The sequence below is a fragment of the Myodes glareolus genome, chromosome 5 (assembly GCF_982192425.1).
Source record: "Myodes glareolus chromosome 5, mMyoGla1.1, whole genome shotgun sequence".
Classification (NCBI taxonomy): Eukaryota; Metazoa; Chordata; class Mammalia; order Rodentia; family Cricetidae; genus Myodes; species Myodes glareolus.
Window position 1 is genome coordinate 66,051,734 of NC_142030.1, and position 15,318 is coordinate 66,067,051.

General features: G+C 42.2%; 1 protein-coding gene across 3 annotated transcripts in view; it reads left to right on the forward strand.

Annotated features, from left to right (window-relative positions):
* Brinp2 (BMP/retinoic acid inducible neural specific 2) overlaps nt 1-15,318 on the forward strand; it is a 103,447-nt gene that overhangs the window by 73,876 nt on the left and 14,253 nt on the right. For all 3 annotated transcript variants that reach the window (XM_048421374.3, XM_085688037.2, XM_085688038.2), the window contains exons 3-4: nt 7,127-7,317; nt 8,417-8,625. In XM_048421374.3, the coding sequence (XP_048277331.1) occupies nt 7,127-7,317; nt 8,417-8,625 (400 nt within the window). The remainder of the gene's footprint in view (nt 1-7,126; nt 7,318-8,416; nt 8,626-15,318) is intronic.

Consider the following 15,318-nt stretch of genomic DNA (forward strand, 5'->3'; position numbering starts at 1 on the left):
ATCATCATTATCATTTGTCTATCTATCTATCTATCTATCTATCTATCTATCTATCTATCTATCTATCTACCTATCATCTACCTGTCTCCTATTATTTATCTGTCATTTATCTACCATCTTTCTATTTGTATGTATGTATTATATATGCATCTATCTATCTATCTATCTATCTATCTATCTATCTATCTATCTATCTATCTATCTATCTATCTACCTATCTATCTATCTTGCTACCTACCTACCCACCCACCTATCTATCCAATACATTCTATTTTTAAGGGTCTCTCCCTTAGGACTTCACAGGTAGGAAAACTTCATAATTAATGGCTCTTCATGAGGCTGGATCAATGCTCTCAGTTTCCAAGCCTGAAAAGTGGTGCTTAAGTGGAAACAGCACCTGGGTGGAAGACCCCAGCTGTGCGCTCTCTGAGCCCTTTCATCTTCGGACGCTGTGAGACCCTGCAGGGAGGCTCTTGCTGGCAGATTTGTTGTTGACCTTGTGGCGCACAGGACACAGTGCTGTTGAGCAGTGATGACTTTCTATTTACAGTTTTTGAATTAGAACAACCTGTCGTCATTTAACACTATCAACGGTGACCTCCTTAGGGTTCAAAGGCAGAGGTGGTTCAGAGCTGACACCGTCTAAATTCCTTCTGAGGCTTCTGTTGCCTGAAGTTGGCATGACTTGAAGTTCCCCTAACATCGTGTGCAATCATTACTGTGCAACTGGGAGAGCCAGCCACCATTTATTGGCAATGCAGGTCATTAGTGCAAAGCAGACAAAAGTAATAATAGTGATAATGTTAGAGTCCCTCTCCTTTTCTTTATATCTAAACAAGTCTGAATACATGACTGTGCATGGTATGTGTGTCTGTCATGACACAGTGGATACCATCTCCCCATCTGGAATTCACCTTTCATAAGTTTTATCTTAATTGTTATCGATGATTTTATGTTTCTATTAGTTGGCACTTTGACAGATACTATTTCCTTAGAGGTAGTCCTGATTGCACTAAAGGATGATGGGAAATACAGTGAGCTTCTATCGATGATAACCATCTACTGAAGAACCCTTTTGAAATGCATAGGAATGCCTTTTTCTTGAAGTTTGTCTTCAAGAACTCTGTTCATCCTTTGGCTCAAACCAGGAAGCTTTTCTAAAGAACTTCCCATGTACTAACAGTGCTGTCTGAAATGTTTGCTTTCTCAGGCTGTTTACTGTGTAACACAGTGGGAGAAGATTTTAGGAGAAATGGCTAAATTGAAATGGAGATTTACTTGATGTCTTAATTGAAACAAAGATGATGGCTTAATTGAGGCACTGTGTGTTAATATAATTGATATATAGAAAACATTCTTTTCTTGGGGAAAAAAGCCTTGATTATTTTATTACTGGGGAAAAAAACCCTGCTAAATGAAAAATTGGAAATGAACACTTACTCTTTGGCTAGCTTAGGCTGCCGTCCAGTATTGTCTGAGGCTTTTAGAAGCTGAAAAGAACCCGCATCTAAATGTGCTTATAGAACCTATAGTACTACTATCTGGCTCAGACTCCCTTCACAGATGTCCCGCAGATATGCTGTATCAGTGAAGGTCCCCAAGGTCTGGGAAGAAGCTGACTGGAGTAGAAGTGCATGGTTGAAGCCTTGGCACCCGAACCTTCGTGCAGTTAGCACCTAATTCTAAGCTGACATCTGCGTTAGTCAGTATTCCATTAGTATAACAAGTGATCTACCGCTGACTGCTTCACAAAGGAAGGAAGCTAATAGAGTTCACAGTTAGGGACAATACAGGGTATGGTGCTGTTGGCAGTTTGTCTCTGGTAAGAAACCACGTGGCTGCATTGCATGGTGGATGGTATCATGGTGGACCTTAACCCAGGAGGGTTAAGTTAAGAAGAAACAGTCAAGGGGAGGGAGGACTAGGAACATTTTTGGCATTATAGACGTCCCAGAAAACTCTCCATAATCCCATGAGAACTATCTTAATTTCTTCTCTCCTCCCCGACCCTGCACTTCTTAAAGTTCCCATTACTTCTTAACATTGCCACCTGGCTACCATGTTAAAAAACAAACAAACAAACAAACCCTATGGGTCCAAGCCACATACAAGACATAGCAATGCAGCACTACAGGATCTGACTCAACTTTTGCTGGGTTTTCCTGTTTTGCAAATATGGTTCCATTCAATGAATTGCTCACCCAGTGAGCTGCTCAGGAGAAAGGCTTCACATTTTGTTACCTCCCTCCCCTCCCTGCTTATGCATCATTTCTCCAGCAAACCTCTCTCTTCCTCCTCCTCCTCTCTCCATACTTCCCCTTACAGTTTTAGAGCCACCCCTTTGCTTTTCTCGGCAGAGGTACAAGATCACAGTGGTCAAACAATGTCCCGTCAAAGCAAGCCCTGTTCCAACTCTGAGTCTGCCACCTGCTGGCCGTTACCAGCTGGGTAAATTAAAATATCCGGCCCCTATTTCACCATCCCCAAGGTGAAAATAATTTGGTTTTCCTCTTTATGGGGATATTTATTTTATAGATAACCCTTGTAAGAGAGTTGGAATGCTTAGCACATGGTAAGAGTTCATTAAATCTTATCCATCATTTTTTTACCGTTTGCTCGTAAAATGCTTTCTAAGACAGTACCAGCCACTTTTCTGGGTCATTTGTTGTTCTGTGTTATGATTTCCTGAGCACCCCTGAAACCTGGACTCCGGTCTTCGTCTGGGATTCTTCCCATGGTGCTTTGTATGTGAAATTGATTTCCTTCTTAATCTCAATTTCTTCTCCTGCAAGTGAGCATCATGAAACCATTTTAATCCAGAAAAGGCTTTGTCAGAGTAGAAAAGGTGTGCTATATTGAATATAGAGTAAACTCGTGTTTTGTGTGGATAATTAAAGAAATGGAATGCTCTGAGTGATGACACTGTTTTTGTTAGAAGATAGCTAACTTTCTGAAAGGACTGGAGTGCCGTGAGTATATACTTCAGGGCCAGAAAGGCAGACAAAGCTGTTGAAAGCAGTGTGGCGTTGATCTTAACCACTGGCACTGAGGGTTAAGCTTGTTCTCCCTCTAATTGTGTGGCTCCATCCAAGCTACTCCCTTCACATTTCTGAGTTTCACCTTTTGCTATTATCACCATAACCCTGGGGAAGGTCAGTGTGCTAACTTTTTGCTCAGGTTCTGCTACCAGCTGGTTATATTCCTTTAGGTAAAACTATGACATCTTTGTTTCAAGGTTTTCCTCAGCCAAGGTGCCTGCTGGAAAATGGGTCTGCCACAAATGAATCGCAGATATGCTGAAGACTTCCTCAGTCTTTAAAACAGCAGGTCATGTGCTAAGGCAGCCGGAGTCTCTGATTTACCCTGCTCTGAGCAGCCTCAGCCAGGACTCTAAAAAGAGTATCCCCCCTCCCCCATGTACACTTCCTTCATTCTTTTCTCCTTCCTCTCTCCCCTCCTTCTCCTCTCTTTTTTCCCCATCTTTTCAAGACTGGATCTGACACTGTCACCTATTCTGCCCTGGAATCCATGGTAATCCTCCTGCTTCAGTATATATCATAATCTGGAGAAGCTAGGCAGATGGTACTCAAACTTTTCCTCCACTTCTAACAGCATAAAAGAATACATGCTCCCTAGTGGTGTAACATAAGGCAACTGCTAAGCTTTCTGTGCTTCGGTTTCCTCATTGAAGTGAAATAGTCTTTAGCTATTGACTTGCATCAAACAGACTTTCCAAGGCTGATGTCAAACTGAGCAAAAGTGCAGAACTCTGAGCTTGTTTCTCTTTTGGTCAATCTTTAACACAATGAGTGGTAGAAATCACTAGATTCACTGTAGGGGAATGGATATATTGATCATTAATATCTGAGTGTAAAGCACAATGGTCTCAATTGAGGGATTTTTTTTCATGCACTGGGCTTTGAATGTAGATAGTGGACAGTCATGAGTTGCCCATGTCTGCGGCAGACAGTGTGTGAGGACCCAAACAGTATAAAAGGAAAAATCAAAAGAATTTTCTGGCAGTGTTTTACTTTTTTTTTTTACTTGAGACAGGGTCTATGTCTATGTAATCCTGACTGGCCTAGGTAGACCACACTGGTTGTAGAAATCTTCCTACCTTTGCCTCCTAAATATTGAGATTACAAATATCTGCCATCATACCTGGTTTGATTTATATTTTAAGTGCCCAAAATTATGCTCATATACTTTTATAAACAAAATTTAACGTCTTGATACATGCACATTTTGAATGCTTCATTTCATATCAGAACAATCACTAATTGCTTGTTGCTTCCTAGGTGATATTCCTATAACTACCTTTTAGTAAATTTTTCGTTAATTTGAAAACTGGTGGAATGGGAAAGCTATGATATTAAAGGTCATGGGAAATATTTCCTTCAATTACCCAACAAAACCTTGCTGAAGATATACAGTTATTCTCTTGTAAGAATGGTTAAGATGGCTCTACTGCTGGAGACAGTTAATAGCAGGGAAGAAAATCCTACCCTGGCAGAGTTTGTGGTCTAATGGGAAGAGAAGGAGAGAAAATAGATGATATCAGTGGTAATAAGTCTGGCGGCATAAATCTGAGAGACAGCGAGATAAGAAGACCTTCTAGATGAGATGGCCATGTAAGTGATGGGTGTGGTCCGTTGTAAGAAATTGTGGAAGATGGAAGAATGTCTCCTCTTCACCCTGAAATCTAGGGCCAAAACATGATAGAAAGTCTTAGTTAATGAAGGCTACGTGTATCTCATCCCAAGGCAGAGAGCCTGGGTTTGATGACCCTAGAGGTTTTCTTTTGATTATATTTTGTTTCTGTTTTTAGTAATCTGGTTTTATGATTCATCAGTGTAATTATCCTCTAGCCAATGAGAGAATACTGGTTCCCATCCAGCCATCTACAAATGAGATCAGGCAACTGTTCTCTACCCTGCAGTGGGATTTGGGATAGCAAATGCTTTTGACAAATACCCTGTACTTTAATTAAAGTTTAGCATTTCCTGCACAAAAGAAATAACTGGTGATATAGTATTATTAACTTGCCTCGTTCGATAAATAAAGCCACACAATGAGAAATTTGAAAGACTAAGTTGAAGCCATGAATTATTAGTCACCATTTTTCTTTGTTCGCCTAGTGATGGTTGACATATGCTCCTCCTCCATATCTGCACCTCTTGAATTAGATGGGGTGGGGGAGACTTCTACAGGCTTAGATTAGGCATAGATTTTCATTTATTTATTTTTATCTATTTTATTTCCTAAAGCTCCATCTTTGGCACTCATTGGCTTTGAAGGGAAGGTTAGACCAAGGTTATGTACTTTCACAATGGGCAGGATTGGGATGGGTAAGGAATCTGGGAAGACTTTACATCTTACTGTTTTCTGAGACAGAAAAGCTGTTTGGGTTTTTTTTTTATTATTCTGGAAGTGTCCATAAGGAAACCCAGCCATCTTTTGAAACAGGCTGCTTAAAATGTGGTCTTCTTGGTCCTTTCAGGACCCATGTGACATTTGATCTGAAAGTTGGAGAGGGGAAAAAAAAACCTGAATTAATTAATTTGAATGAAAGTACTTGTCCCAAATGTATCTGGTGATCATGTATTGTTTATTATAATACAAATGAACTAAGCACACAGCCCTACACACAAACAGAAAGAGGGAGAGAGACAGAATATGCCAGCCTCACTTGAGAATGTCCTAAAGTAGTACAGTTTAATAATAGTAATAGTGTTAAACACTGACCTTGGAGACATGTTCGTGTGATGAAATGGGAAACAGACACAGTGCATGTCTGAGGCCACTAAAGAACTATGGTGAGCTCAAAGAAAAATACATATGTGGTTGAGCTGCAAGCTGAGCAAGCAACTTTCTTCCTAGAATTTTATTTTTCTTGAAAGCAAGAGCACCAGACAACGTATAGTTATTTAGACTTAAGTGTTTGGCAGACACTTCTGAAAAATAGCAAGCTAGCCTTAAAACTGATGATATTTATTAGCAAAAATGAAAACTAGAAAAATGTGTTATTTATTAGCAAAAATAAAATTTTAGTTTTCACATAAAGTTCAAGTTCCAGAAAAAAATATATTCATTTATTATGAGCTAGTCAGCTTCCTGATATTTAAAGGTATTCCTGTTGTACTTGGTGGTGGTATTTACAAGTCTGATGTTTTAGTACTCTACAATGAAGTGCCAGAATGTTAAAAGAGCTGTGTATCTCAGTGAACATGTATGTCAAGGATGGCTAGTGTGTGCTGTTATCCGATCATGTGTGGCAAAAAAATCTATTCAAAACACGATATAAAACTTTGGATTTCAATGCAGTAGAATACAACGTTTATTGATATGACTTCAGACACCATGCTATAAGCAACTTTTAAGAAATAGCCATCTCTTTAGTTTAGTTTGGTCCCAAGCATAAGAGTTCAAAATTGTGATGACACACTGGATGCAGAAACAAATATGAGAATGAAACTATCCTGTCAAGCAGATATGGAAGATTTACAAAGTCACAAAGCGATACGCTCTTCCTGTCAGATTTGCTTTGTTTCAGCTATTGTCATGAAATGCATTGATTCGGTTATATGCAATGGTCTTATTACTGTTAATTTCAAATGTAATATTAGATAGACAACTTGAATCTTTTCAGTTTTAATTTCTGATGTGGTATCAACCGATAGGAACTGCATAAACAGGCAGGGGAATGTAACTCTCTCCAAGGGTGGGTGTGAAGGGACCTGGGTCCCAAACGGTAAAACATTGTTCTCTCTAAACCCGCTTCCCAGTTTTCAGCAGTGAGCGACTGAAGTAAAATGGATGATCTTTTGCTTGGTGGGCTGTGTAACAGCTGTGACCGGGTCAGCCCTCTGCAGATCGCTGCCCCGTGCCCAGCACGTGCTGCTTCCGCTTCTCCGTGAGGCGTGGCGACTGCCTTGGGAAGACACTTAGCTACCACTGTCCGGTGGGAAGCCTGGGTGGGAGACGCTCTGGTGGAGATCAGCTTTCAGGCTGCAAATCTCCACCCTACGAGAAGGATATTGAGGAGGGAGGCCTCCAGGAGAGGAATGACCTTATCTGTTTCAGGCTTCATACTTCTTGTTCTGAAATATGGTGGCTTTCCTTGCAGGGAGTTTGCCCGATGGAAAGTGAACAACTTGGCCCTAGAAAGGAAAGACTTCTTCAGTTTGCCCCTGCCTCTTGCCCCAGAGTTTGTCCGCAACATCCGCCTCCTCGGAAGGAGACCCAACCTGCAACAGGTTACTGAAAACCTCATCAAAAAGTACGGCACTCATTTCTTACTTTCGGCCACTCTCGGAGGTAAGCAGCATTCTGGGCCCCAGCCAACTGGCAGTTCCACTGCGGAAAATAGCTTTTATGATCTGTTGAATGTCATTCTCCCTGCATCTTTTCTTCCTTTTTGGCTTATTATTGCCTGAGAACTACTTTCTTCTTGGTGTATCGGAGAACAGTGTATTCTCTGCACCCGAAACCACCCTAGAACATTTCTATACTCTTGAAAGTGTCATCATGAGGGGAGGGGAGTAAGGGGTAAGGAAGGAGATGGGAGGGCACATACAGGTGTCTACGAAGCATCTCCCAGCAGGGGGCGCTCCTACTTTTATTTTGACTAGCTATTTAACCCAGGGACTTCACTTCTTAATTCTTACTGTGGCTACAAATGTCAGATCTATAGGCACAGAAATAGATAGATGTTCATTGAGTCTCTGACCCCCTCCTCCCTTACTGTATAGACTGGTGAGCAGCCAAACCACAATTCCAACAACTTGGTGGCACTCCCTCTGGTAGAATTGGATGGGGACCGGGCTGTGCACAGTGGAGCCAGGACTCTGAACAGAATCACAAGACCCGAAGATATAGAGTTCTCCCAGTTATGAGAAGAAGAAAGCAGGGTTTATCATAACATTTAGTTAAGTGTGGAGTGGACAAAAATGCAGCTCCCCCGGGGTTGAGGCCAGCTGTCGGCCTGGGGTGGGTGGTGTATGTGTGATGGAGAGGGGGGAGGCAGAGCCTCAAAGCTTTTACCCTTTCCCTGGAAGCAATAATAGCCATGTGGCTTCTCATAAACAACTTGAGAGGGGAGAATTGTGTCTCCCCCTTGGAGGCAGATTGCCTGTGATGGAGATCAATAGAGGATGTTAAATGGAGACGCTGCTGAGGGGTGAGCTTTGGGAAGCTTTAAGAGCCAGGCAAAGGAGGGCTTCCCAGGCAGGGAGGCCTGTGACCCTGTGCATAGTCTGAGGAAAGAGCTCTCAGAGTGGAAATGATGGGGAGAGGCCCACAGCAGGGGCAGTGTTCTCTTTGAGCTCACTCTGCCCTGCCCGAGGGCTACAGGTTCTTAATGGCCAGGGATGTTGGAGCTGACAACCTCACTAATAAACTCATGTTTTTATTATAGGGGAAGAGTCCCTGACCATTTTTGTGGACAAGAGGAAACTGAGCAGAAAGGCAGAAACATCAGGAGGTGCTCCTGTGGTTGGGGGCAGTGGGAACAGCTCCGCTGTGTCCCTGGAAACCCTGCACCAACTGGCGGCTTCCTACTTCATCGACAGGGAGAGCACACTGCGCAGATTGCACCACATCCAGATAGCCACAGGGGCTATTAAGGTAAAGGGGAAGCCAAATCCTCAACTAGCTCCAGGTCAGTCAGACCACACTGAGCAAAGGAAAACAGTTTCTTTCTGGTGGCATTTCAGCTAGCCTTACAAAAGGCTGCATCACCCCTCCTCTGAAGGAACATCTAATTTGCAGACTGATTTGCTGTTGTCAAAGATAGGCATGACTGCATCCTAGTGGGGTTGAGCTACTCAGTAAGAGAAGATTTCGGAGAGCTATTTAAAGACAAGGTGTACGTTTTCTAGGGTTGGGGAGAGAGCAACTAGCATTAGTTAGGTTGGTCAGGAGGAGCACTTTAAGGTTTATCCTGTGATGTTGAGACCCAAACAATGGCATGACTGATTGTGTAGGACTGAGGAAGGCTGTTTCAATTAAACAAACAAAAAACAACCCAAAACAAAACAAAACAAATGCTGAGTGCTAAGACCCCAAGTCAGGAAGTAGCTGAGTAGCAATTGACGTGCAGAGAGAGTCCTGTGAGGACAGAAAAGTGAACTGTGAAGACACTACCCAAGATGAGGTTCCGAAGTAGGCTGCAGCTGCTTGGCATGGCCACAAAAAGAAATGTTAGCACCAGGCAAGGGAGGAGTTCCAGCAGGACCATGACAGAATTTCACGATCCCATGCACGTCTTTAAGGGCTCCATAGTCACTGTGACGTCAATAGCTGTAATCTCCAATCCCCCAGCTCTAACTAACCTGTAGGACATTTCTACTAAGGGTCCTATGTTAATGGAGGAGTAATAACACTTTGGAAATTCTGAAGCTTTAAATTTCTAAGTATAAAATTAAAATGGTCTATAGACATTGAAGTTATATTCTAGTTTTATATCATCTGAGAACAGAAAGGGAATTTTGGTTACTTATCAGTTAACTCAGTATTTCTTTAGTGCTCAGCATGGGTCAGATACTTATGTAGACACCAAGAACACAATACAAAAGTCTCTACAGTCAGAAGTTTGTGTCCAAATAGTGGACCTACTAATCAATGCAAAGATAGTGTGAGCTGATGGCTGATGATCTGAGACATGAAGCTAGTAAGGGGATGGAGTTGGGAATGTCGCTTAAGGAGGCGCCTTCGTGAACGGAACAGTTTGGGTATCTTGAACAAAACTGTTCTAGAGAGCAAGGACGAATGCCTTAAGGGGGATTGTGCTCAGTGTGGCCTCGAGTACCAAGGGAGGAGGTATAGCTTGTATGGAGTCAGCAAATAGTGAAATAAGGTACAAGGCTATTAAAGTTGCAGGGCCAGATCACTAGCCCATTATTGATTGCAGAAACAGGAAAAGGTAGTGGCAAAGCCAATTTAGTGTCCAAGGGCAATGTGGTAGTTACAGTGGGACATTATGGTGTCTTGGATGAAGATGGTCGTACATGCAGTTTGATGGGAGAGAGGTAGAACCCACAGGATAATGGTTTGAAAGAAAGAAGTCAAGATTAGATGCAAGATATTTGGTCTGAGCTATCAAGTGAATAGTGATTCCATGGTGTGGGAGAATTGTCTGTATTCTGTCAATTATCTTTTAAGTAAATGTTGATTGGCCAGGCAGGAAGTATAGGCAGAAAAACCAGACAGGAAGTAAAAATAATGTAATGAGAACAGGAGAATTCTGGGAAGGAGGAAGTTGATTCCTCCCACTCCTGCCCAGATCACCGAAGCAGCAGGATGTGATCTACCCCTCTGAAAAAGGTACTGAGCCACATGGCTAACAAAGATCAGAATAATGGGTTAATATAAGCTACAAGAACTAATAACTAGCCTAACCTAATGGGCCAATCAGCTTTATAATTTATAGAACAATGGAAGAGTTTAGTTTTAGATATGGACATGTTGAATCGACTTTCCTGTTAGAAATGAATGTAATAGGATATTCGATACAAACACCAAGGTTTCAGGATAGAAGCCATGATCTTGTGCAGGCATGTGTTCATGTGGGCAGTTAGCATTGGTTGTGAATAGAAGCCATGTTTTTGCCATAAAGGAAATCAGAAGACTTATTGGAGAGTAAAGATATTCTAGCTCTCTGGTACCTAGAAAGAATAATTTGGTAGAAAGTCATAGAGCGATGAAGCAGGAGAGAGGGGAGATAATTTCGGTAGTGATCTTTAAATGAAAGTGTTGACATTCCATGTGGGAATGAAGAAATGGGTCTCACACAGAACCACTCCATTCTTTGTGTCAGGGGCAAGGTAGGATGTGTGAAGAGACCTACTGAAGAATAGTAGGACATGGTGGTTGGAAGATGTGGTTTTGTTCTCTTTCTCTCTCTCTCTGATTGGTTCTGTTTCCTCAGCCAAACAAGAAGTAAAAGCCTTGGCTAAAAGGAATAAGAAACTGTTGTGGAAAACATGTGACATGGTCACTTCAGAGGGGGGAAGGAGAAGTGTCACTTGAGTGGGAACACATAGTAGACTTCAGAGCAGCACTAGAGACCCACAAGATATTCATGGTCATAAATGCAATATAAACAGAGGATTTTCCATTCCACCCCATCCCATGATCATTTCTAAGTAATTACTCAGAGGTCTAATATTAATTACAAACTGCTTGGCCTTCAGTTTAGGCTTATTACTACTTAGCCTGTACATTTAAATTAACCCATTTCTATTCATTTGTGTACCACCACATGGTCATGGCTGTTACTGGTCTGCTGGCATTTTGCTCTTAAGCAGCTGGTTCAAGTCTCTCCTGATTCCACTCTTCTTTTCCCCCGTATTCAGTTTGACTTCCCCACCTAGCTTTAATCTGCTTTGCTATTGGCCAAAGCAGCTTTTATATCAACCCATGAGAGCAACACATACTCACAGCATACAGAAGAGTTATCCCACAGCAATACAGTGTGACGTGAGCCACTATAGTTGGGTGCATTTTATCAACTCCATTTATTATTTTACATAGCAGCAGGCATGCACTGGATGAGCAATTGGATTTAACCAAGGTGCATATGTGAACAAGGTGGAAGAGAAAGGAGTTAAGATTATATACCAAGGAATACAATATAGATTCAGGATTCTAAGTCAACTACTGAAAAAAAAAAAGAAACTAAGAATGATAAAAAGTAGGTCAAGTCCAAAGATTGAAAATCTAAGTCTGATGATAGATAGTTCCCAACCTTCCTAATGTTGTGACCAGTCCCTCATACTGTGGTGAGCCCTAATCATTTTTCATTGCCACTTTATAACTAACTTTGTTATGGTTATGAATCATATTGTAAGTATCTGATATGCAGAATATCTGATATGCAACCCCTGTTGAAAGGGTCATTCAAACCTCAGGTTGAGAACTGATATGTTATAGGGTAGAGTTAAAGGAAGCATGATGTAATTTTTTTATTGCAGTTATAGAGGAAATGCAGTTTGGAATAAAGTCTAGGACATAGTGTGGGTATGGTGACAAAAATGGGATTACAACTGTGAGGAGCTAAGGTCAAGCAACCAAGCAGCTAAGAGAAGCAAAGGTTAAATGATTGGATGTGTTATGTATGGGATGCAGAAGTCAGTAAGAATGGTACAGACTTGGGCTGGTAACAATAGTAAGTTCAACTACTATAATTCCTCAGTGAGTCAAGAAGCATAGCAAGCAAATAAATATGAAAGGGTGGCTAGTAAGGTGCATTGCACCATGATCCTGGCTCCCAGGGGCCAGAGGTGGCCTGACAATAAGGAGGAGCTGCAACGAGGGATCTGCCTCATTTCCATGGTCAAGAGTTTGAGGTGGGAGAAGGAAAACAGCAGCCACTAGATTAGGCTGCAGAGGAAACTGCCCCGGGGGACTCGAAGCTGAGCTAATTCAAAACAGGTAAAGTAGCCTCTTAAGAAGAGCTTGGTGTTAGAGAGATGTTGCTGAGGACTAATCATGACTCACAGGGAGCACGGTGGACAGTAACTGCAGAAGAAGTAGCAGATTACAGGAGTACAGTGTTTGGAGCGAGGGAGCATCTGGAAGAAGGGGATGGGTTTCCATTAGCAGAATGAAAAGGTTCATTCATGAAGCTGGTATCGAATGCAGCTCGAAGTGATGGAAAGGGACTCTAAGTAGCCTGGAGAGAGTTTTACCAAGATATTAGAACATTGGAGAATTTCCCCTCATCCTTCAGTTTCATATGAGCTGTGTCATGCTTGGAGAAGATGCCCAAAATTCTTACTAGGAAATGACAGACAGACATTTTATCAACAGTTTAAGGATCTCATTACCTTCTAGTATCCCATTTCCTCACACCCTAACTTAGATCCACTGATCCATCACTACCATTGCCCCTTGCCCCTGAATTCCCTTCATCCCCAATTTTGGTCCACTAATCCAAGTCCTTGTCAAGGTGTACCTGATTTTCGTCCATAATGCTTTTATATTCTCCTCTCCAAGAATTCAAGTCCTACCACTGTGTGAAGATTGGGTGTTGCACAAGTTACTAAACTTCTTTGGATTTCATTTTCCTCTCTCTAAAACTATTACATAACTGCAAGAGTTTTCAACCTTGAGGAAAGTCTGTGATATTCAATAAGAAAATGGACAGTTTGCCCAGAGCATAACACAGTTGGCGCTTGAAAGGGCTGATTGTTCTTAAGAAAACAAAATCATTGACGTTCTGCCCCGGCTGTCTTCCTACTTTCATCTTTAAACAGTCTTCTTTCTGCCCAACTGCTTTTTTACCTTCCGCTCACATCATGTAACCCAGGTGTACCCAATACCAAATGTTATTAAAACACCCTATCCTCTCATTTCTCACCTCCTGCCACTGGCTCTCTATTGTATTCCCAGCGCCTGGCTGTGGACCCAAGTGGCTCTTCCTTCCCTTCTTTGCTCAGTTGAGAAAACTGACCGCCTGTGAAGCTTTTCCTCACATAGTAAAGTGCTCCTCCTCGGGGTTCCAAGAGCATACCTCTATTACTGGAGCTTGTCCTTTGAACTATAGGTGCTAGCTAACGTGATTATGGACACAGTAAACTCAGAGAGCCTTGTAGGAGAAACTGGGTCTCACTCAGCCTTCGTTTTCTAGGAGAGTACAGAGCTTGCAACCTTGTCGGTCATGAGTAAGCAAATGTCATATGATGAAGGGAGGAAGGAATGAACAAATGAGCAAAGTCTCTTTGTCCGCCTCTGAGCCACTACCGTTTCTATTTTATCTGCCATCAGTACAGGGACCACACCCTCATTCATGGTCAAGTCCTAGTTCCTGATATCTAGAAGAATGGGCTTAATCCTTAGATATTAATTAGCTGAATTTTGTATTTATTGACAATCAGATCCTTTTACTGTCTACAGCTTCACATAACTCTCAGTTATCTTCAGAAAAAAATAACTAGTTTAGAGTTGACTTTCAATTCATACGCCCAGCAGTGTTGGTAGAGTCGCTGCCATGGGTTCCTAGAAATATCCCTGAAGTCTACAATAGAGGAATGAAAGACAGGTCAGTATAAAGTCCTATCTCTTATAATTCCTGAGGATGGTCCCAGAGTTACAGCCACTGCTTGTCTCCTCAGAGGAGGGACCACTATCCCTGGAAACCTTTGGGAACTCTTCCAAGGACACATTGACTGTGAAATGAATATTCAATTCCCACTGCACTGCCTGACCTAAGGTTTTCTCTGGGAGTACAGTGGATTCTCCACAGAGGATACAACTCAGAAAACTATTCATAAAAAGGGATGTTTTCATATTTTCTCCCATCTCCACCCTTTCCAGTCATCAGTGAGGCATATAGATATCAAGGACATTTTGCTAGACTAAGGATCAAAATGCTGTGTAGGTATTCCTTCTCACATCTCTGCTCACCTGCTTGGGTTTGATCTGCAGTATTGCCGTCAGTGGAGTCTACCTCCTCTCTAAATGATAAACACTTATAGAACCATATAGGATAGTCCAGCAGCAGTATGCACCCTGTAGCTCATCCTAGGAGCTAACAATCCTCTGTGCAGTATCACTTGCCATCTGCTTCCTTCTACTGAGCATGCCTTAGCCGAAGTCTTGCTGGGCTCCAACCCATTCATTACTGTATCACTGGGTGGGCATGAATGGGGTGAGAGGAGAGCCCTGCTCTGCCTTCATGAAAGAAACTTCTCTAGCACGTCTGCCTGAAGTGAAAAGAGTGGTTACTTTTCACTCTTCCTTAGTAACTTCTTTGCATGAATGGGGGAGAAACAGGTGCCCTTCCCACTCTGGTTTGTTCCTTTGGGAACCAGAAAACATTATTCTGCGCTGTAAGGTTTGTCCTGCTCAGCACACACTTTCGAGGTAGGTCTTGCCACATTACATTCTCTGTTTGCATGCCTGTTTCCCTCCTCCCCACACCCACTGTGACAGTAGGTCTTTAAGCAGAAGGGACTCTACAGAATGCATGTCGCTCCAAGTCCCTTTACAGCATCTGGCATAGGGCAGGATGTTCAATAAAAGATTCGAGAGGTGAAATCGGGCTACACAGTTTAGAGGCAAACAAACCAAAGTGGAGCAAGAGTACTCGGGGATTGGGTTTCAGCCCCGATGCTTGCTGTGTCTATGACCTTGAGGAGTCATTGAACTCCATTTGTCCCCTCCATAATCTGAGTCACCAGTCACTTAACTCACCTGTACACAGGACTTTCAGCTAATATGACTACTTCTGTTTTTAAAACATTGAACAATTTCCAGATAATTCAACCCATTGTGCCCTAACCATCACTATTCTTCCTCTCCCCTGACCCCGCCAGC